Here is a 22692-nt window from a genome sequence, read left to right on the forward strand (position 1 = left end):
TAACTACAGTTCTCCTGTTAGGACAGCAGGTGGATAACTACAGTTCTCCTGTAGGACAGCAGGTGGATAACTACAGTTCTCCTGTTAGGACAGCAGGTGGATAACTACAGTTCTCCTGTTGGGACAGCAGGTGGATAACTACAGTTCTCCTGTTGGGACAGCAGGTGGATAACTACAGTTCTCCTGTTAGGACAGCAGGTGGATAACTACAGTTCTCCTGTTAGGACAGCAGGTGGATAACTACAGTTCTCCTGTAGGACAGCAGGTGGATAACTACAGCAGGTGGATAACTACAGTTCTCCTGTTAGGACAGCAGGTGGATAACTACAGTTCTCCTGTAGGACAGCAGGTGGATAACTACAGTTCTCCTGTTAGGACAGCAGGTGGATAACTACAGTTCTCCTGTTGGGACAGCAGGTGGATATACACTAGGACAGCAGGTGGATAACTACAGTTCTCCTGTAGGACAGCAGGTGATAACTACAGATAACAGCAGGTGGATACAGTTCTCCTGTTAGGACAGCAGGTGGATAACTACAGTTCTCCTGTAGGACAGCAGGTGGATAACTACAGTTCTCCTGTAGGACAGCAGGTGGATAACTACAGTTCTCCTGTTGGGACAGCAGGTGGATAACTACAGTTCTCCTGTAGGACAGCAGGTGGATAACTACAGTTCTCCTGTTAGGACAGCAGGTGGATAACTACAGTTCTCCTGTTAGGACAGCAGGTGGATAACTACAGTTCTCCTGGCATATAACTACAGTTCTCCTGTTAGGACAGCAGGTGGATAACTACAGTTCTCCTGTTGGGACAGCAGGTGGATAACTACAGTTCTCCTCCTGTAGGACAGCAGGTGGATAACTACAGTTCTCCTGTTAGGACAGCAGGTGGATAACTACAGTTCTCCTGTTGGGACAGCAGGTGGATAACTACAGTTCTCCTGTAGGACAGCAGGTGGATAACTACAGTTCTCCTGTTGGGACAGCAGGTGGATAACTACAGTTGATAACTACAGCAGGTGGATAACTACAGTTCTCCTGTAGGACAGCAGGTGGATAACTACAGTTCTCCTGTAGGACAGCAGGTGGATAACTACAGTTCTCCTGTTGGGACAGCAGGTGGATAACTACAGTTCTCCAGTTCTCAGCTGATAACTACAGTTCTCCTGTTGGGACAGCAGGTGGATAACTACAGTTCTCCTGATAACTACAGTTCTCCTGGGACAGCAGGTGGATAACTACAGTTCTCCTGTAGGACAGCAGGTGGATAACTACAGTTCTCCTGTAGGACAGCAGGTGGATAACTACAGTTCTCCTGTTGGGACAGCAGGTGGATAACTACAGTTCTCCTGTTAGGACAGCAGGTGGATAACTACAGTTCTCCTGTTAGGACAGCAGGTGGATAACTACAGTTCTCCTGTTGGGACAGCAGGTGGATAACTACAGTTCTCCTGTAGGACAGCAGGTGGATAACTACAGCAGGTGGATAACTACAGTTCTCCTGTAGGACAGCAGGTGGATAACTACAGTTCTCCTGTAGGACAGCAGGTGGATAACTACAGTTCTCCTGTTAGGACAGCAGGTGGATAACTACAGTTCTCCTGTAGGACAGCAGGTGGATAACTACAGTTCTCCTGTTAGGACAGCAGGTGGATAACTACAGTTCTCCTGTTGGGACAGCAGGTGGATAACTACAGTTCTCCTGTAGGACAGCAGGTGGAGTTCTCCTACACTCAGTTCTCCTGTTAGGACAGCAGGTGGATAACTACAGTTCTCCTGTAGGACAGCAGGTGGATAACTACAGTTCTCCTGTTGGGACAGCAGGTAGATAACTACAGTTCTCCTGTAGGACAGCAGGTAGATAACTACAGTTCTCCTGTTGGGACAGCAGGTGGATAACTACAGCAGGTGGATAACTACAGTTCTCCTGTTGGGACAGCAGGTGGATAACTACAGTTCTCCTGTTGGGACAGCAGGTGGACTACAGTTCTCCTGTTAGGACAGCAGGTGGATAACTACAGTTCTCCTCCTGGGACAGCAGGTGGATAACTACAGTTCTCCTGTTGGGACAGCAGGTGGATAACTACAGTTCTCCTGTTAGGACAGCAGGTGGATAACTACAGTTATCCTGTAGGACAGCAGGTAGATAACTACAGTTCTCCTGTAGGACAGCAGGTGGATAACTACAGTTCTCCTGTTAGGACAGCAGGTGGATAACTACAGTTCTGTTGGGACAGAGGTGGATAACTACAGTTCTCCTGTAGGACAGCAGGTGGATAACTACAGTTCTCCTGTAGGACAGCAGGTGGATAACTACAGTTCTCCTGTAGGACAGCAGGTGGATAACTACAGTTCTCCTGTAGGACAGCAGGTGGATAACTACAGTTCTCCTGTAGGACAGCAGGTGGATAACTACAGTTCTCCTGTTGGGACAGCAGGTGGATAACTACAGCAGGTGGATAACTACAGTTCTCCTGTAGGACAGCAGGTGGATAACTACAGTTCTCCTGTTAGGACAGCAGGTGGATAACTACAGTTCTCCTGTTGGGACAGCAGGTGGATAACTACAGTTCTCCAGGTGTAGTTCTCCTGTTAGGACAGCAGGTGGATAACTACAGTTCTCCTGTTAGGACAGCAGGTGGATAACTACAGTTCTCCTACAGTTCTCCTGTAGGACAGCAGGTGGATAACTACAGTTCTCCTGTAGGACAGCAGGTGGATAACTACAGTTCTCCTGTTGGGACAGCAGGTGGATAACTACAGTTCTCCTGTTGGGACAGCAGGTGGATAACTACAGCAGGTGGATAACTACAGCTCTCCTGTAGGACAGCAGGTGGATAACTACAGTTCTCCTGTTAGGACAGCAGGTGGATAACTACAGTTCTCCTGTAGGACAGCAGGTGGATAACTACAGTTCTCCTGTTAGGACAGCAGGTGGATAACTACAGCAGGTGGATAACTACAGTTCTCCTGTTGGGACAGCAGGTGGATAACTACAGTTCTCCTGTTAGGACAGCAGGTGGATAACTACAGTTCTCCTGTAGGACAGCAGGTGGATAACTACAGTTCTCCTGTAGGACAGCAGGTGGATAACTACAGTTCTCCTGTAGGACAGCAGGTGGATAACTACAGTTCTCCTGTTGGGACAGCAGGTGGATAACTACAGTTCTCCTGTTGGGACAGCAGGTGGATAACTACAGTTCTCCTGTTGGGACAGCAGGTGGATAACTACAGTTCTCCTGTAGGACAGCAGGTGGATAACTACAGTTCTCCTGTAGGACAGCAGGTGGATAACTACAGTTCTCCTGTTGGGACAGCAGGTGGATAACTACAGTTCTCCTGTAGGACAGCAGGTGGATAACTACAGTTCTCCTGTAGGACAGCAGGTGGATAACTACAGTTCTCCTGTAGGACAGCAGGTGGATTCTCCTGTTGGGACAGCAGGTGGATAACTACAGTTCTCCTGTTGGGACAGCAGGTGGATAACTACAGTTCTCCTGTAGGACAGCAGGTGGATAACTACAGTTCTCCTGTAGGACAGCAGGTGGATAACTACAGTTCTCCTGTTAGGACAGCAGGTGGATAACTACAGTTCTCCTGTTGGGACAGCAGGTGGATAACTACAGTTCTCCTGTTGGGACAGCAGGTGGATAACTACAGTTCTCCTGTAGGACAGCAGGTGGATAACTACAGTTCTCCTCCAGCAGGTGGACACTACAGTTCTCCTAGGACAGCAGGTGGATAACTACAGTTCTCCTGTTGGGACAGCAGGTGGATAACTACAGTTCTCCTGTTGGGACAGCAGGTGGATAACTACAGTTCTCCTGTTGGGACAGCAGGTGGATAACTACAGTTCTCCTGTAGGACAGCAGGTGGATAACTACAGTTCTCCTGTTAGGACAGCAGGTGGATAACTACAGTTCTCCTGTTAGGACAGCAGGTGGATAACTACAGTTCTCCTGTAGGACAGCAGGTGGATAACTACAGCAGGTGGATAACTACAGTTCTCCTGTAGGACAGCACTACAGTTCTCCTGTGGACAGCAGGTGGATAACTACAGTTCTCCTGTTGGGACAGCAGGTGGATAACTACAGTTCTCCTGTTGGGACAGCAGGTGGATAACTACAGTTCTCCTGTTAGGACAGCAGGTGGATAACTACAGTTATCCTGTAGGACAGCAGGTAGATAACTACAGTTCTCCTGTAGGACAGCAGGTGGATAACTACAGTTCTCCTGTTAGGACAGCAGGTGGATAACTACAGTTCTCCTGTTGGGACAGCAGGTGGATAACTACAGTTCTCCTGTAGGACAGCAGGTGGATAACTACAGTTCTCCTGTAGGACAGCAGGTGGATAACTACAGTTCTCCTGTTAGGACAGCAGGTGGATAACTACAGTTCTCCTGTTGGGACAGCAGGTGGATAACTACAGTTCTCCTGTTAGGACAGCAGGTGGATAACTACAGTTCTCCTACAGTTCTCCTGTTAGGACAGCAGGTGGATAACTACAGTTCTCCTGTTGGGACAGCAGGTGGATAACTACAGTTCTCCTGTTAGGACAGCAGGTGGATAACTACAGTTCTCCTGTAGGACAGCAGGTGGATAACTACAGTTCTCCTGTAGGACAGCAGGTGGATAACTACAGTTCTCCTGTTAGGACAGCAGGTGGATAACTACAGTTCTCCTGTTGGGACAGCAGGTGGATAACTACAGTTCTCCTGTAACTACAGTTCTCCTGGACAGCAGGTGGATAACTACAGTTCTCCTGTTGGGACAGCAGGTGGATAACTACAGCAGGTGGATAACTACAGTTCTCCTGTAGGACAGCAGGTGGATAACTACAGTTCTCCTGTAGGACAGCAGGTGGATAACTACAGTTCTCCTGTTGGGACAGCAGGTGGATAACTACAGTTCTCCTGTTAGGACAGCAGGTGGATAACTACAGTTCTCCTGTTGGGACAGCAGGTGGATAACTACAGTTCTCCTGTTAGGACAGCAGGTGGATAACTACAGTTCTCCTGTAGGACAGCAGGTGGATAACTACAGTTCTCCTGTGGGACAGCAGGTGGATAACTACACTTAGGACAGCAGATAACTACAGTTCTCCTGTTCTCCTGTAGGACAGCAGGTGGATAACTACAGTTCTCCTGTTGGGACAGCAGGTGGATAACTACAGTTCTCCTGTTGGGACAGCAGGTGGATAACTACAGTTCTCCTGTTGGGACAGCAGGTGGATAACTACAGTTCTCCTGTAGGACAGCAGGTGGATAACTACAGTTCTCCTGTAGGGACAGCAGGTGGATAACTACAGTTCTCCTGTTGGGACAGCAGGTGGATAACTACAGTTCTCCTGTTAGGACAGCAGGTGGATAACTACAGTTATCCTGTAGGACAGCAGGTAGATAACTACAGTTCTCCTGTTAGGACAGCAGGTGGATAACTACAGTTCTCCTGTAGGACAGCAGGTGGATAACTACAGTTCTCCTGTTGGGACAGCAGGTGGATAACTACAGTTCTCCTGTTGGGACAGCAGGTGGATAACTACAGTTCTCCTGTTGGGACAGCAGGTGGACAGCAGGGTGGAGATAACTACAGTTCTCCTGTTGGGACAGCAGGTTCTCCAGTTCTCCTGTTAGGACAGCAGGTGGATAACTACAGTTCTCCTGTAGGACAGCAGGTGGATAACTACAGTTCTCCTGTGGGACAGCAGGTGGATAACTACAGTTCTCCTGTTAGGACAGCAGGTGGATAACTACAGTTCTCTGTGGGACCAGGTGGATAACTACAGTTCTCCTGTTGGGACAGCAGGTGGATAACTACAGTTCTCCTGTAGGACAGCAGGTGGATAACTACAGTTCTCCTGTAGGACAGCAGGTGGATAACTACAGTTCTCCTGTTAGGACAGCAGGTGGATAACTACAGTTCTCCTGTTGGGACAGCAGGTGGATAACTACAGTTCTCCTGTTGGGACAGCAGGTGGATAACTACAGTTCTCCTGTAGGACAGCAGGTGGATAACTACAGTTCTCCCTGCAGGTGGACTACAGTTCTCCTGGATACAGCACTACAGTTCTCCTGTAGGACAGGACAGCAGTTCTCCTGTTGGGACAGCAGGTGGATAACTACAGTTCTCCTGTTAGGACAGCAGGTGGATAACTACAGTTCTCCTGTAGGACAGCAGGTGGATAACTACAGTTCTCCTGTAGGACAGCAGGTGGATAACAGGTGGATAACTACAGTTCTCCTGTGGATAGCAGGTGGATAACTACAGTTCTCCTGTTAGGACAGCAGGTGGATAACTACAGTTCTCCTGTAGGACAGCAGGTGGATAACTACAGTTCTCCTGTTAGGACAGCAGGTGGATAACTACAGTTCTCCTGTTAGGACAGCAGGTGGATAACTACAGTTCTCCTGTAGGACAGCAGGTGGATAACTACAGTTCTCCTGTAGGACAGCAGGTGGATAACTACAGTTCTCCTGTTAGGACAGCAGGTGGATAACAGGTGGATAACTACAGTTCTCCTGTTGGGACAGCAGGTGGATAACTACAGTTCTCCTGTTAGGACAGCAGGTGGATAACTACAGTTCTCCTGTTAGGACAGCAACTACAGTTCTCCTGTGGGACAGCAGGTGGATAACTACAGTTTCTCCTGTAACTACAGGGACAGCAGGTGGATAACTACAGTTCTCCTGTCCAGTTCTCCTGTAGGACAGCAGGTGGATAACTACAGTTCTCCTGTTGGGACAGCAGGTGGATAACTACAGTTCTCCTGTTAGGACAGCAGGTGGATAACTACAGTTCTCCTGTAGGACAGCAGGTGGATAACTACAGTTCTCCTGTTGGGACAGCAGGTGGATAACTACAGTTCTCCTGTTGGGACAGCAGGTGGATAACTACAGTTCTCCTGTTAGGACAGCAGGTGGATAACTACAGTTCTCCTGTTAGGACAGCAGGTGGATAACTACAGTTCTCCTGTAGGACAGCAGGTGGATAACTACAGTTCTCCTGTTAGGACAGGACAGCAGGTGGATAACTACAGTTCTCCTGTAGGGACAGTGGATACACTAGGACACAGTTCTGTTGGGACAGCAGGTGATAACTACAGTTCTCCTGTAGGACAGCAGGTCTCCTGTAGGACAGCAGGTGGATAACTACAGTTCTCCTGTAGGACAGCAGGTGGATAACTACAGTTCTCCTGTTAGGACAGCAGGTGGATAACTACAGTTCTCCTGTTGGGACAGCAGGTGGATAACTACAGTTCTCCTGTTAGGACAGCAGGTGGATAACTACAGTTCTCCTGTTAGGACAGCAGGTGGATAACTACAGTTCTCCTGTAGGACAGCAGGTGGATAACTACAGTTCTCCTGTTGGGACAGCAGGTGGATAACTACAGTTCTCCTGTTGGGACAGCAGGTGGATAACTACAGTTCTCCTGTTGGGACAGCAGGTGGATAACTACAGTTCTCCTGTTGGGACAGCAGGTGGATAACTACAGTTCTCCTGTAGGACAGCAGGTGGATAACTACAGTTCTCCTGTTAGGACAGCAGGTGGATAACTACAGTTCTCCTGTAGGACAGCAGGTGGATAACTACAGTTCTCCTGTTGGGACAGCAGGTGGATAACTACAGTTCTCCTGTAGGACAGCAGGTGGATAACTACAGTTCTCCTGTAGGACAGCAGGTGGATAACTACAGTTCTCCTGTAGGACAGCAGGTGGATAACTACAGTTCTCCTGTAGGACAGCAGGTGGATAACTACAGTTCTCCTGTTGGGACAGCAGGTGGATAACTACAGTTCTCCTGTAGGACAGCAGGTGGATAACTACAGTTCTCCTGTAGGACAGCAGGTGGATAACTACAGTTCTCCTGTTGGGACAGCAGGTGGATAACTACAGTTCTCCTGTTAGGACAGCAGGTGGATAACTACAGTTCTCCTGTAGGACAGCAGGTGGATAACTACAGTTCTCCTGTTAGGACAGCAGGTGGATAACTACAGTTCTCCTGTTAGGACAGCAGGTGGATAACTACAGTTCTCCTGTTGGGACAGCAGGTGGATAACTACAGTTCTCCTGTTGGGACAGCAGGTGGATAACTACAGTTCTCCTGTTGGGACAGCAGGTGGATAACTACAGTTCTCCTGTAGGACAGCAGGTGGATAACTACAGTTCTCCTGTTAGGACAGCAGGTGGATAACTACAGTTCTCCTGTTAGGACAGCAGGTGGATAACTACAGTTCTCCTGTAGGACAGCAGGTGGATAACTACAGTTCTCCTGTTGGGACAGCAGGTGGATAACTACAGTTCTCCTGTAGGACAGCAGGTGGATAACTACAGTTCTCCTGTTAGGACAGCAGGTGGATAACTACAGTTCTCCTGTTGGGACAGCAGGTGGATAACTACAGTTCTCCTGTTAGGACAGCAGGTGGATAACTACAGTTCTCCTACAGTTCTCCTGTTGGGACAGCAGGTGGATAACTACAGTTCTCCTGTTGGGACAGCAGGTGGATAACTACAGTTCTCCTGTAGGACAGCAGGTGGATAACTACAGTTCTCCTGTTAGGACAGCAGGTGGATAACTACAGTTCTCCTGTTGGGACAGCAGGTGGATAACTACAGTTCTCCTGTAGGACAGTTCTCCTGTACAGTTCTCCTAGGACAGCAGGTGGATAACTACAGTTCTCCTGTTAGGACAGCAGGTGGATAACTACAGTTCTCCTGTTGGGACAGCAGGTGGATAACTACAGTTCTCCTGTTAGGACAGCAGGTGGATAACTACAGTTCTCCTGTAGGACAGCAGGTGGATAACTACAGTTCTCCTGTAGGACAGCAGGTGGATAACTACAGTTCTCCTGTTGGGACAGCAGGTGGATAACTACAGTTCTCCTGTAGGACAGCAGGTGGATAACTACAGTTCTCCTGTTGGGACAGCAGGTGGATAACTACAGTTCTCCTGTTAGGACAGCAGGTGGATAACTACAGTTCTCCTGTAGGACAGCAGGTGGATAACTACAGTTCTCCTGTGGGACAGCAGGTGGATAACTACAGTTCTCCTGTAGGACAGCAGGTGGATAACTACAGTTCTCCTGTTGGGACAGCAGGTGGATAACTACAGTTCTCCTGTTAGGACAGCAGGTGGATAACTACAGTTCTCCTGTTAGGACAGCAGGTGGATAACTACAGTTCTCCTGTTGGGACAGCAGGTGGATAACTACAGTTCTCCTGTTGGGACAGCAGGTGGATAACTACAGTTCTCCTGTTAGGACAGCAGGTGGATAACTACAGTTCTCCTGTACAGCAGGTGGATAACTACAGTTCTCCTGTTGGGACAGCAGGTGGATAACTACAGTTCTCCTGTTGGGACAGCAGGTGGATAACTACAGTTCTCCTGTTGGGACAGCAGGTGGATAACTACAGCAGGTGGATAACTACAGTTCTCCTGTTAGGACAGCAGGTGGATAACTACAGTTCTCCTGTTAGGACAGCAGGTGGATAACTACAGTTCTCCTGTTAGGACAGCAGGTGGATAACTACAGTTCTCCTGTAGGACAGCAGGTGGATAACTACAGTTCTCCTGTAGGACAGCAGGTGGATAACTACAGTTCTCCTGTTGGGACAGCAGGTGGATAATAACTACAGGTGGATAACTACAGGTTCTCCTGTTGGGACAGCAGGTGGACAGCAGGTGGATAACTACAGTTCTCCTGTAGGACAGCAGGTGGATAACTACAGTTCTCCTGTTGGGACAGCAGGTGGATAACTACAGTTCTCCTGTAGGACAGCAGGTGGATAACTACAGTTCTCCTGTTGGGACAGCAGGTGGATAACTACAGTTCTCCTGTTAGGACAGCAGGTGGATAACTACAGTTCTCCTGTGGGACAGCAGGTGGATAACTACAGTTCTCCTGTTGGGACAGCAGGTGGATAACAGCTGTTAGGACAGCAGGTGGATAACTACAGTTCTCCTGTTGGGACAGCAGGTGGATAACTACAGTTCTCCTGTTGGGACAACTACAACTTCAGTTCTCCTGTTAGGACAGCAGGTGGATAACTACAGTTCTCCTGTTGGGACAGCAGGTGGATAACTACAGTTCTCCTGTAGGACAGCAGGTGGATAACTACAGTTCTCCTGTGGGACAGCAGGTGGATAACTACAGTTCTCCTGTAGGACAGCAGGTGGATAACTACAGTTCTCCTGTTGGGACAGCAGGTGGATAACTACAGTTCTCCTGTTGGGACAGCAGGTGGATAACTACAGCAGGTGGATAACTACAGTTCTCCTGTAGGGACAGCAGGTAGATAACTACAGTTCTCCTGTTAGGACAGCAGGTGGATAACTACAGTTCTCCTGTTAGGACAGCAGGTGGATAACTACAGTTCTCCTGTTGGGACAGCAGGTGGATAACTACAGTTCTCCTGTTGGGACAGCAGGTGGATAACTACAGTTCTCCTGTTGGGACAGCAGGTGGATAACTACAGTTCTCCTGTAGGACAGCAGGTGGATAACTACAGTTCTCCTGTAGGACAGCAGGTGGATAACTACAGTTCTCCTGTTAGGACAGCAGGTGGATAACTACAGTTCTCCTGTTGGGACAGCAGGTGGATAACTACAGTTCTCCTGTTGGGACAGCAGGTGGATAACTACAGTTCTCCTGTAGGACAGCAGGTGGATAACTACAGTTCTCCTGTAGGACAGCAGGTGGATAACTACAGTTCTCCTGTTGGGACAGCAGTTCTCCTGGATAACTACAGTTCTCCTGTTAGGACAGCAGGTGGATAACTACAGTTCTCCTGTTGGGACAGCAGGTGGATAACTACAGTTCTCCTGTAGGACAGCAGGTGGATAACTACAGTTCTCCTGTTGGGACAGCAGGTGGATAACTACAGTTCTCCTGTAGGACAGCAGGTGGATAACTACAGTTCTCCTGTTGGATAACTACAGTTCTCCAGCAGGTGGATAACTACAGTTCTCCTGTTAGGACAGCAGGTGGACAGTTCTCCAGGTGGATAACTACAGTTCTCCTGTTAGGACAGCAGGTGGATAACTACAGTTCTCCTGTAGGACAGCAGGTGGATAACTACAGTTCTCCTGTTGGGACAGCAGGTGGATAACTACAGTTCTCCTGTTAGGACAGCAGGTGGATAACTACAGTTCTCCTGTAGGACAGCAGGTGGATAACTACAGTTCTCCTGTTGGGACAGCAGGTGGATAACTACAGTTCTCCTGTTAGGACAGCAGGTGGATAACTACAGTTCTCCTGTTGGGACAGCAGGTGGATAACTACAGTTCTCCTGATAACTACAGTTCTCCTGTTGGGACAGCAGGTGGATAACTACAGTTCTCCTGATAACTACAGTTCTCCTGTAGGACAGCAGGTGGATAACTACAGTTCTCCTGTTGGGACAGCAGGTGGATAACTACAGTTCTCCTGTAGGACAGCAGGTGGATAACTACAGTTCTCCTGTTGGGACAGCAGGTGGATAACTACAGTTCTCCTGTAGGACAGCAGGTGGATAACTACAGTTCTCCTGTAGGACAGCAGGTGGATAACTACAGTTCTCCTGTTGGGACAGCAGGTGGATAACTACAGTTCTCCTGTAGGACAGCAGGTGGATAACTACAGTTCTCCTGTTGGGACAGCAGGTGGATAACTACAGTTCTCCTGTTAGGACAGCAGGTGGATAACTACAGTTCTCCTGTTGGGACAGCAGGTGGATAACTACAGTTCTCCTGTAGGACAGCAGGTGGATAACTACAGTTCTCCTGTTGGGACAGCAGGTGGATAACTACAGTTCTCCTGTTAGGACAGCAGGTGGATAACTACAGTTCTCCTGTAGGTGGATAACTACAGTTCTCCTGTAGGACAGCAGGTGGATAACTACAGTTCTCCTGACAGCAGGGGATAACTACAGTTCTCCTGTTGGGACAGCAGGTGGATAACTACAGTTCTCCTGTAGGACAGCAGGTGGATAACTACAGTTCTCTGTTCCTGGTGGATAACTACAGTTCTCCTGGGACAGCATAACTACAGTTCTCCTGTAGGACAGCAGGTGGATAACTACAGTTCTCCTGTTAGGACAGCTAACTGTAGGACAGCAGGTGGATAACTACAGTTCTCCTGTTGGGACAGCAGGTGGATAACTACAGTTCTCCTGTTGGGACAGCAGGTGGATAACTACAGTTCTCCTGTTAGGACAGCAGGTGGATAACTACAGTTCTCCTGTTAGGACAGCAGGTGGATAACTACAGTTCTCCTGTTAGGACAGCAGGTGGATAACTACAGTTCTCCTGTTGGGACAGCAGGTGGATAACTACAGTTCTCCTGTTGGGACAGCAGGTGGATAACTACAGTTCTCCTGTTAGGACAGCAGGTGGATAACTACAGTTCTCCTGTTGGGACAGCAGGTGGATAACTACAGTTCTCCTGTTGGGACAGCAGGTGGATAACTACAGTTCTCCTGTTGGGACAGCAGGTGGATAACTACAGTTCTCCTGTTGGGACAGCAGGTGGATAACTACAGTTCTCCAGCAGGTGGATAACTACAGTTCTCCTGTTGGGACAGCAGGTGGATAACTACAGTTCTCCTGTTAGGACAGCAGGGTGGATAACTACAGTTCTCCTGTAGGACAGCAGGTGGATAACTACAGTTCTCCTGTTGGGACAGCAGGTGGATAACTACAGTTCTCCTGTTGGGACAGCAGGTGGATAACTCAGTTCTCCTGTTGGGACAGCAGGTGGATAACTACAGTTCTCCTGTTGGGACAGCAGGTGGATAACTACAGTTCTCCTGTAGGACAGCAGGTGGATAACTACAGTTCTCCTGTTAGGACAGCAGGTGGATAACTACAGTTCTCCTGTAGGACAGCAGGTGGATAACTACAGTTCTCCTGTAGCACAGCAGGTGGATAACTACAGTTCTCCTGTTGGGACAGCAGGTGGATAACTACAGTTCTCCTGTTGGGACAGCAGGTGGATAACTACAGTTCTCCTGTTAGGACAGCAGGTGGATAACTACAGTTCTCCTGTTGGGACAGCAGGTGGATAACTACAGTTCTCCTGTTGGGACAGCAGGTGGATAACTACAGTTCTCCTGTTGGGACAGCAGGTGGATAACTACAGTTCTCCTGTTGGGACAGCAGGTGGATAACTACAGTTCTCCTGTAGGACAGCAGGTGGATAACTACAGTTCTCCTGTTAGGACAGCAGGTGGATAACTACAGTTCTCCTGTTAGGACAGCAGGTGGATAACTACAGTTCTCCTGTTAGGACAGCAGGTGGATAACTACAGTTCTCCTGTTGGGACAGCAGGTGGATAACTACAGTTCTCCTGTAGGACAGCAGGTGGATAACTACAGTTCTCCTGTTGGGACAGCAGGTGGATAACTACAGTTCTCCTGGGACAGCAGGTGGATAACTACAGTTCTCCTGTTGGGACAGCAGGTGGATAACTACAGTTCTCCTGTTGGGACAGCAGGTGGATAACTACAGTTCTCCTGTTGGGACAGCAGGTGGATAACTACAGTTCTCCTGTTGGGACAGCAGGTGGATAACTACAGTTCTCCTGTAGGACAGCAGGTGGATAACTACAGTTCTCCTGTTAGGACAGCAGGTGGATAACTACAGTTCTCCTGTTGGGACAGCAGGTGGATAACTACAGTTCTCCTGTTGGGACAGCAGGTGGATAACTACAGTTCTCCTGTTAGGACAGCAGGTGGATAACTACAGTTCTCCTGTTGGGACAGCAGGTGGATAACTACAGTTCTCCTGTTGGGACAGCAGGTGGATAACCTGTTCTCCTGTTGGGACAGCAGGTGGATAACTACAGTTCTCCTGTTGGGACAGCAGGTGGATAACTACAGTTCTCCTGTTAGGACAGCAGGTGGATAACTACAGTTCTCCTGTTGGGACAGCAGGTGGATAACTACAGTTCTCCTGTTAGGACAGCAGGTGGATAACTACAGTTCTCCTGTTGGGACAGCAGGTGGATAACTACAGTTCTCCTGTTAGGACAGCAGGTGGATAACTACAGTTCTCCTGTTGGGACAGCAGGTGGATAACTACAGTTCTCCTGTTAGGACAGCAGGTGGATAACTACAGTTCTCCTGTTGGGACAGCAGGTGGATAACTACAGTTCTCCTGTAGGACAGCAGGTAGATAACTACAGTTCTCCTGTAGGGACAGCAGGTGGATAACTACAGTTCTCCTGTTGGGACAGCAGGTGGATAACTACAGTTCTCCTGTTGGGACAGCAGGTGGATAACTACAGTTCTCCTGTTGGGACAGCAGGTGGATAACTACAGTTCTCCTGTTAGGACAGCAGGTGGATAACTACAGTTCTCCTGTTAGGACAGCAGGTGGATAACTACAGTTCTCCTGTAGGACAGCAGGTGGATAACTACAGTTCTCCTGTTGGGACAGCAGGTGGATAACTACAGTTCTCCTGTAGGACAGCAGGTGGATAACTACAGTTCTCCTGTTGGGACAGCAGGTGAATAACTACAGTTCTCCTGTTGGGACAGCAGGTGGATAACTACAGTTCTCCTGTAGGACAGCAGAGCACCAGATATACCCTGGTATTATGTAGCTATGAGGAGACAGACCACCAGATATACCCTGGTATTATGTAGTCATGAGGAGACAGACCACCAGATATACCCTGGTATTATGTAGTCATGAGGAGACAGACCACCAGATATACCCTGGTATTATGTAGTCATGAGGAGACAGACCACCATATATACCCTGGTATTATGTAGCTGAGGAGACAGACCACCAGATATACCCTGGTATTATGTAGTCATGAGGAGACAGACCATCAGATATACCCTGGTATTATGTAGTCATGAGGAGACAGACCACCAGATATACCCTGGTATTATGTAGTCATGAGGAGACAGACCACCAGATATACCCTGGTATTATGTAGTCATGAGGAGACAGACCACCAGATATACCCTGGTATTATGTAGTCATGAGGAGACAGACCACCAGATATACCCTGGTATTATGTAGTCATGAGGAGACAGACCACCAGATATACCCTGGTATTATGTAGTCATGAGGAGACAGACCACCAGATATACCCTGGTATTATGTAGTCATGAGGAGACAGACCACCAGATATACCCTGGTATTATGTAGTCATGAGGAGACAGACCACCAGATATACCCTGGTATTATGTAGTCATGAGGAGACAGACCACCAGATATACCCTGGTATTATGTAGTCATGAGGGGACAGACCACCAGATATACCCTGGTATTATGTAGTCATGAGGAGACAGACCACCAGATATACCCTGGCATTATGTAGTGATGAGGAGACAGACCACCAGATATACCCTGGTATTATGTAGTCATGAGGAGACAGACCACCAGATATACCCTGGTATTATGTAGTCATGAGGAGACAGACCACCAGATATACCCTGGTATTATGTAGTCATGAGGAGACAGACCACCAGATATACCCTGGTATTATGTAGTCATGAGGGACAGACCACCAGATATACCCTGGTATTATGTAGTCATGAGGAGACAGACCACCAGATATACCCTGGCATTATGTAGTCATGAGGAGACAGACCACCAGATATACCCTGGTATTATGTAGTCATGAGGAGACAGACCACCAGATATACCCTGGTATTATGTAGTCATGAGGAGACAGACCACCAGATATACCCTGGTATTATGTAGTCATGAGGAGACAGACCACCAGATATACCCTGGTATTATGTAGTCATGAGGAGACAGACCACCAGATATACCCTGGTATTATGTAGTCATGAGGGGACAGACCACCAGATATACCCTGGTATTATGTAGTCATGAGGAGACAGACCACCAGATATACCCTGGTATTATGTAGTCATGAGGAGACAGACCACCAGATATACCCTGGTATTATGTAGTCATGAGGAGACAGACCACCAGATATACCCTGGTATTATGTAGTCATGAGGAGACAGACCACCAGATATACCCTGGTATTATGTAGTCATGAGGAGACAGACCACCAGATATACCCTGGTATTATGTAGTCATGAGGAGACAGACCACCAGATATACCCTGGTATTATGTAGTCATGAGGGGAAACTGAAATGTTTTCTTGCCACGTGTATTTCCATTTGCAAAATATTTTGATAAAGCCTGGAATAAAATAATTAAGGGCGACCGATAATTAAATGACATTCATCTTCTGTGTGTTAAATGGCACGTGTGTGAATATAGAGTGTGTATAGGCTTGTCTCCCACATGAATGTTCTCTTTGTGCCAGACTCGATTCAAGTGACTTCTGTTCATTTTATATATCTATATATGAATAATTTTTTACTACTCTAGGGATATAATTATTCTTTCAATAAGGATATTGAAAGAAAAAAAATATTCATATATAGATATATAAAATGAACAGAAGTCTATACAAACTCTATATTCACACATGTGCCATTTAACAGGACATTGAAAGAAAAATTATATCCCTAGAGTAGTAAAAAACAGAACAATTTATTACGTATTTAATATATATATATATATATATATACGTTTCTCCTCTTCTGAGGAGGAGGAAATATCGGACCAATGCGCAGCGTGGTAAGTGTCCATGTTGTTTATTATAACCGGACCAATGCGCAGCGTTGTAAGTGTCCATGTTGTTTATTATAACCAGACCAATGCGCAGCGTGGTAAGTGTCCATGTTGTTTATTATAACCAGACCAATGCGCAGCGTGGTAAGTGTCCATGTTGTTTATTATAACCGGACCAATGCGCAGCGTTGTAAGTGTCCATGTTGTTTATTATAACCAGACCAATGCTCAGCGTTGTAAGTGTCCATGTTGTTTATTATAACCGGACCAATGCGCAGCGTGGTAAGTGTCCATGTTGTTTATTATAACCAGACCAATGCTCAGCGTGGTAAGTGTCCATGTTGTTTATTATAACCAGACCAATGCGCAGCGTGGTAAGTGTCCATGTTGTTTATTATAACCAGACCAATGCGCAGCGTTGTAAGTGTCCATGTTGTTAATTATAACCGGACCAATGCGCAGCGTGGTAAGTGTTCATGTTGTTTATTATAACCGGACCAATGCTCAGCGTGGTAAGTGTCCATGTTGTTAATTATAACCGGACCAATGCGCAGCGTGGTAAGTGTTCATGTTGTTTATTATAACCGGACCAATGCTCAGCGTGGTAAGTGTCCATGTTGTTTATTATAACCAGACCAATGCTCAGCGTGGTAAGTGTCCATGTTGTTTATTATAACCAGACCAATGCGCAGCGTGGTAAGTGTCCATGTTGTTTATTATAACCAGAACAATGAAACAAAAGTAGAACAAAACGCTACAGTTCTGTCAGGTACAAAACAGAAGACAAACTACCCACAACTCATAGTGGGAAAACAGGCTGCCTAAGTATGGTTCTCAGTCAGAGACAACAACTCCCCACAACTCATAGTGGGAAAACAGGCTGCCTAAGTATGGTTCTCAGTCAGAGACAACAACTACCCACAACTCATAGTGGGAAAACAGGCTGCCTAAGTATGGTTCTCAGTCAGAGACAACAACTCCCCACAACTCATAGTGGGAAAACAGGCTGCCTAAGTATGGTTCTCAATCAGAGACAACGATTGACCAGCTGCCTCTGATTGGCAACCATACCAGGCCAAACACATAGAAATAGAAAACACAGAACACAAAACATAGAATGCCTCACACCAAACTAAAATATAGTCATAAAAAAGGAAGGACGTGACCATATATATATTTTCTTTTCACTCTTTATGTTCACTGCAGAGAACACAGGAAGAAGAATGGTCCTTTAATTACCACAGTGAATTATTCTAATGTTTGCTTTTGTGTGAGTTAATCCCATAAGGGTTGGGTTGCCAAATGACGATTTGTCACGAAAATAAAATGCCATTCATCATTCTTATAAGCCCATTTTGACTTAACAACTGGCCCCATCTAACGGAAATTCGCTCCGTTCTGCCTCAAGGACCAGACCATTTATAAACGTCAACCTGCTGCAATAACAGTTCCTTAGCACTGTGCCATCTCTCTCTTTCTGTGGAGCACGACCTGATCTATAATTAAACAATTCACTCCCTCACAACTCAGCAGGCCTTGGCTCTGACCTTCAGGCAGAATGTCTGTACAGTGCCCTGCCGAATGACTGTTCTGTGGCAAACGGTTTGTTTCAAAACTCTTTGTTTTCACATGTCGAGGACTCTATTGATTTCTTCTCTGAATGTATGACAGACAAGATATTCAACATTTTAGATGTCTGTATGACAGACAAGATATTCAACATTTTAGATGTCTAGATATATTTAAGTGAGCAATTACACAAACTGCCAGTGAAAAGCTATTCATAAGGTTGTTTTTGATAAGGTTATATTTATAACAATTGTATTGAACATTTATTTAACTAGGCAAGTCAGTTGAGAACAAATTCTTATTTACAATGACGGCCTAGGAACAGTGGGTTAACTGCCTTGTTCAGGGGAACAGTGGGTTAACCTCCTTGTTCAGGGGAACAGTGGGTTAACTGCCTTGCTCAGGGGAACAGTGGGTTAACTGCCTTGTTCAGGGGAACAGTGGGTTAACCTCCTTGTTCAGGGGAACAGTGGGTTAACTGCCTTGTTCAGGGGAACAGTGGGTTAACTGCCTTGTTCAGGGGAACAGTGGGTTAACTGCCTTGTTCAGGGGAACAGTGGGTTAACTGCCTTGTTCAGGGGAACAGTGGGTTAACTGCCTTGTTCAGGGGAACAGTGGGTTAACTGCCTTGTTCAGGGGAACAGTGGGTTTAACTGCCTTGTTCAGGGGAACAGTGGGTTAACTGCCTTGTTCAGGGGAACAGTGGGGTTAACTGCCTTGTTCAGGGGAACAGTGGGTTAACTGCCTTGTTCAGGGGAACAGTGGGTTAACTGCCTTGTTCAGGGGAACAGTGGGTTAACTGCCTTGTTCAGGGGAACAGTGGGTTAACTGCCTTGTTCAGGGGAACAGTGGGTGTAACTGCCTTGTTCAGGGGATCAGTGGGTTAACTGCCTTGTTCAGGGGAACAGTGGGTTAACTGCCTTGTTCAGGGGAACAGTGGGTTAACTGCCTTGTTCAGGGGAACAGTGACTCAGTCTGTCCAGGGGAACAGTGGGCTAACTGCCTCGTTCAGGGGCAGAATGACAGATTTTTACCTCGTCAGCTCGGGGATTCGATCTAGCAACCTTTCAGTTACTAGTCCAACACTCTGACCACTAGGCTACCTAGTTGTATACATATTATAAAGTAAGTATTTCACCCAAGTATTTCACCCAGGTGTGTGTGTGTGTGCGTGTGCGTGTGTGTGTACATACCTGTGTCTGCTAGGTCTCTCAGTGATGAGCTGAGCGCAGTACGTTTGAGTCCATCTGCAGAGGCATAGCTGTCGTCCAGACTGGGCCTACCCAGAGTGCCGTTCACCGCCTTCACGCCGCTGGGACCACCACCGTCAGACCCGGCCACAACAGGCCTCATCACTCCTCTCTGCTTCTCCAACTCCGCTGTACAGAGGGAGGAGGAAAGTGTAGAAAGGGAAAGAGAGAGGGAGAGAGAGGGAGGGAGAGAGAGGGAGAGAGAGGGAGAGAGGGAGAGAGAGAGAGAGAGAGAGAGAGAGGGAGAGAGAGGGAGAGAGAGGGAGGAGGAGAGTGTAGAAAGGGAAAGAGAGAGGGAGAGAGAGGGAGGGAGAGAGAGGGAGAGAGAGGGAGAGAGAGAGAGGGAGAGAGAGAGAGGGAGAGAGAGGGAGAGAGAGGGAGGAGGAGAGGAGGAAAGAGGGGAGTAGGGAGGGAGCAAAGTGTAGAAAGGGAAAGAGAGAGGGAGAGAGAGGGAGGGAGAGAGAGGGAGAGAGAGGGAGAGAGAGGGAGAGAGAGAGAGGGAGAGAGAGAGAGGGAGAGAGAGGGAGAGAGAGGGAGGAGGAGAGGAGGAAAGAGGGGAGTAGGGAGGGAGCAAAGTGTAGAAAGGGAAAGAGAGAGGAGGAGGAAGAGAGAGGGAGAGAGAGAGTGGAGAAGGGTGCGGAAGAGGGCGAGAGAGAGAAAGAGAGGAGGAGGGTGAGGAAGAGGGCGAGAGAGAGAAAGAGAGGAGGAGGGTGAGGAAGAGGGCGAGAGAGAGAAAGAGAGGAGGAGGGTGAGGAAGAGGGCGAGAGAGAGAAAGAGAGGAGGAGGGTGAGGAAGAGGGTGACCGAGAGAGAACGAGAGAAGAGAGCAAGAAGTGAGTAGAGAATAAGAGTGGGAAAGGATTACTTAAGGTATATATGTAATCACATTAGGGATGACTGCTTTAGAAGGTATATATGTAATCACATTAGGGATGACTGCTTTAGAAGGTATATGTGTAATCACATTAGTTGTATATTCTACTATTTTGTTGTATTCTCCTACAGAATAACACAGTATTCTATAAAGCCATGTATAGTCCTACTCCACCCTGTATAGTCCTACTCCACCCTGTATAGTCCTACTCCACCCTGTATAGTCCTACTCCACCCTGTATAGTCCTACTCCACCCTGTATAGTCCTACTCCACCCTGTATAGTCCTACTCCACCCTGTATAGTCCTACTCCACCCTGTATAGTCCTACTCCACCCTGTATAGTCCTACTCCACCCTGTATAGTCCTACTCCACCCTGTATAGTCCTACTCACACTCCACCCTGTATAGTCCTACTCCACCCTGTATAGTCCTACTCCACCCTGTATAGTCCTACTCCACCCTGTATAGTCCTACTCCACCCTGTATAGTCCTACTCCACCCTGTATAGTCCTACTCCACCATGTATAGTCCTACTCCACCCTGTATAGTCCTACTCCACCCTGTATAGTCCTACTCCACCCTGTATAGTCCTACTCCACCCTGTATAGTCCTACTCCACCCTGTATAGTCCTACCCTAGTCCTACTCCACCCTGTATAGTCCTACTCCACCCTGTATAGTCCTACTCCACCCTGTACCCTGTATAGTCCTACTCCACCCTGTATAGTCCTACTCCACCCTGTATAGTCCTACTCCACCCTGTATAGTCCTACTCAGTCCACTCCACCCTGTATATAGTCCTACTCCACCCTGTATAGTCCTACTCCACCCTGTATAGTCCTACTCCACCCTGTATAGTCCTACTCCACCCACTCCACCCTGTATAGTCCTACTCCACCCTGTATAGTCCTACTCCACCCTGTATAGTCCTACTCCACCCTGTATAGTCCTACTCCACCCTGTATAGTCCTACTCCACTCCCCTGTATAGTCCTACTCCACCCTGTATAGTCCTACTCCACCCTGTATAGTCCTACTCCACCCTGTATAGTCCTACTCCACCCTGTATAGTCCTACTCCACCCTGTATAGTCCTACTCCACCCTGTATAGTCCTACTCCACCCTGTATAGTCCTACTCCACCCTGTATAGTCCTACTCCACCCTGTATAGTCCTACTCCACCCTGTATAGTCCTACTCACACTCCACCCTGTATAGTCCTACTCCACCCTGTATAGTCCTACTCCACCCTGTATAGTCCTACTCCACCCTGTATAGTCCTACTCCACCCTGTATAGTCCTACTCCACCCTGTATAGTCCTACTCCACCCTGTATAGTCCTACTCCACCCTGTATAGTCCTACTCCACCCTGTATAGTCCTACTCACCTCCACCCTGTATAGTCCTACTCCACCCTGTATAGTCCTACTCCACCCTGTATAGTCCCTACTATACACTCCACCCTGTATAGTCCTACTCCACCCTGTATAGTCCTACTCCACCCTGTATAGTCCTACTCCACCCTGTATAGTCCTACCACACTCCACCCTGTATAGTCCTACTCCACCCTGTATAGTCCTACTCCACCCTGTATAGTCCTACTCCACCCTGTATAGTCCTACTCCACCCTGTATAGTCCTACCCTCCACTCCACCCTGTATAGTCCTACTCCACCCTGTATAGTCCTACTCCACCCTGTATAGTCCTACTCCACCCTGTATAGTCCTACTCACACTCCACCCTGTATAGTCCTACTCCACCCTGTATAGTCCTACTCCACCCTGTATAGTCCTACTCACACTCCACCCTGTATAGTCCTACTCCACCCTGTATAGTCCTACTCCACCCTGTATAGTCCTACTCACACTCCACCCTGTATAGTCCTACTCCACCCTGTATAGTCCTACTCCACCCTGTATAGTCCTACTCCACCCTGTATAGTCCTACTCACACTCCACCCTGTATAGTCCTACTCACACTCCACCCTGGATAGTCCTACTCCACCCTGTATAGTCCTACTCCACCCTGTATAGTCCTACTCACACTCCACCCTGTATAGTCCTACTCCACCCTGTATAGTCCTACTCCACCCTGTATAGTCCTACTCCACCCTGTATAGTCCTACTCACACTCCACCCTGTATAGTCCTACTCCACCCTGTATAGTCCTACTCCACCCTGTATAGTCCTACTCACACTCCACCCTGTATAGTCCTACTCCACCCTGTATAGTCCTACTCCACCCTGTATAGTCCTACTCACACTCCACCCTGTATAGTCCTACTCACACTCCACCCTGTATAGTCCTACTCCACCCTGTATAGTCCTACTCACACTCCACCCTGTATAGTCCTATTCCACCCTGTATAGTCCTACTCAAATTGGTATAGTCCACTCCACCCTGTATAGTCCTACTC

The 22692-nt window shown here is 47.7% G+C and overlaps 1 protein-coding gene across 1 annotated transcript in view; it reads right to left on the minus strand.

The window, feature by feature from the left end:
* LOC115127226 (IQ motif and SEC7 domain-containing protein 1-like) overlaps nucleotides 1-22692 on the minus strand; it is a 75229-nt gene that overhangs the window by 14454 nt on the left and 38083 nt on the right. Inside the window, exon 10 of the mRNA XM_065005122.1 lies at nucleotides 19349-19534. Coding sequence (XP_064861194.1) covers nucleotides 19349-19534 — 186 coding nt within the window. The remainder of the gene's footprint in view (nucleotides 1-19348; nucleotides 19535-22692) is intronic.

This window comes from Oncorhynchus nerka, linkage group LG20, assembly GCF_034236695.1.
Source record: "Oncorhynchus nerka isolate Pitt River linkage group LG20, Oner_Uvic_2.0, whole genome shotgun sequence".
Lineage (NCBI taxonomy): Eukaryota > Metazoa > Chordata > Actinopteri > Salmoniformes > Salmonidae > Oncorhynchus > Oncorhynchus nerka.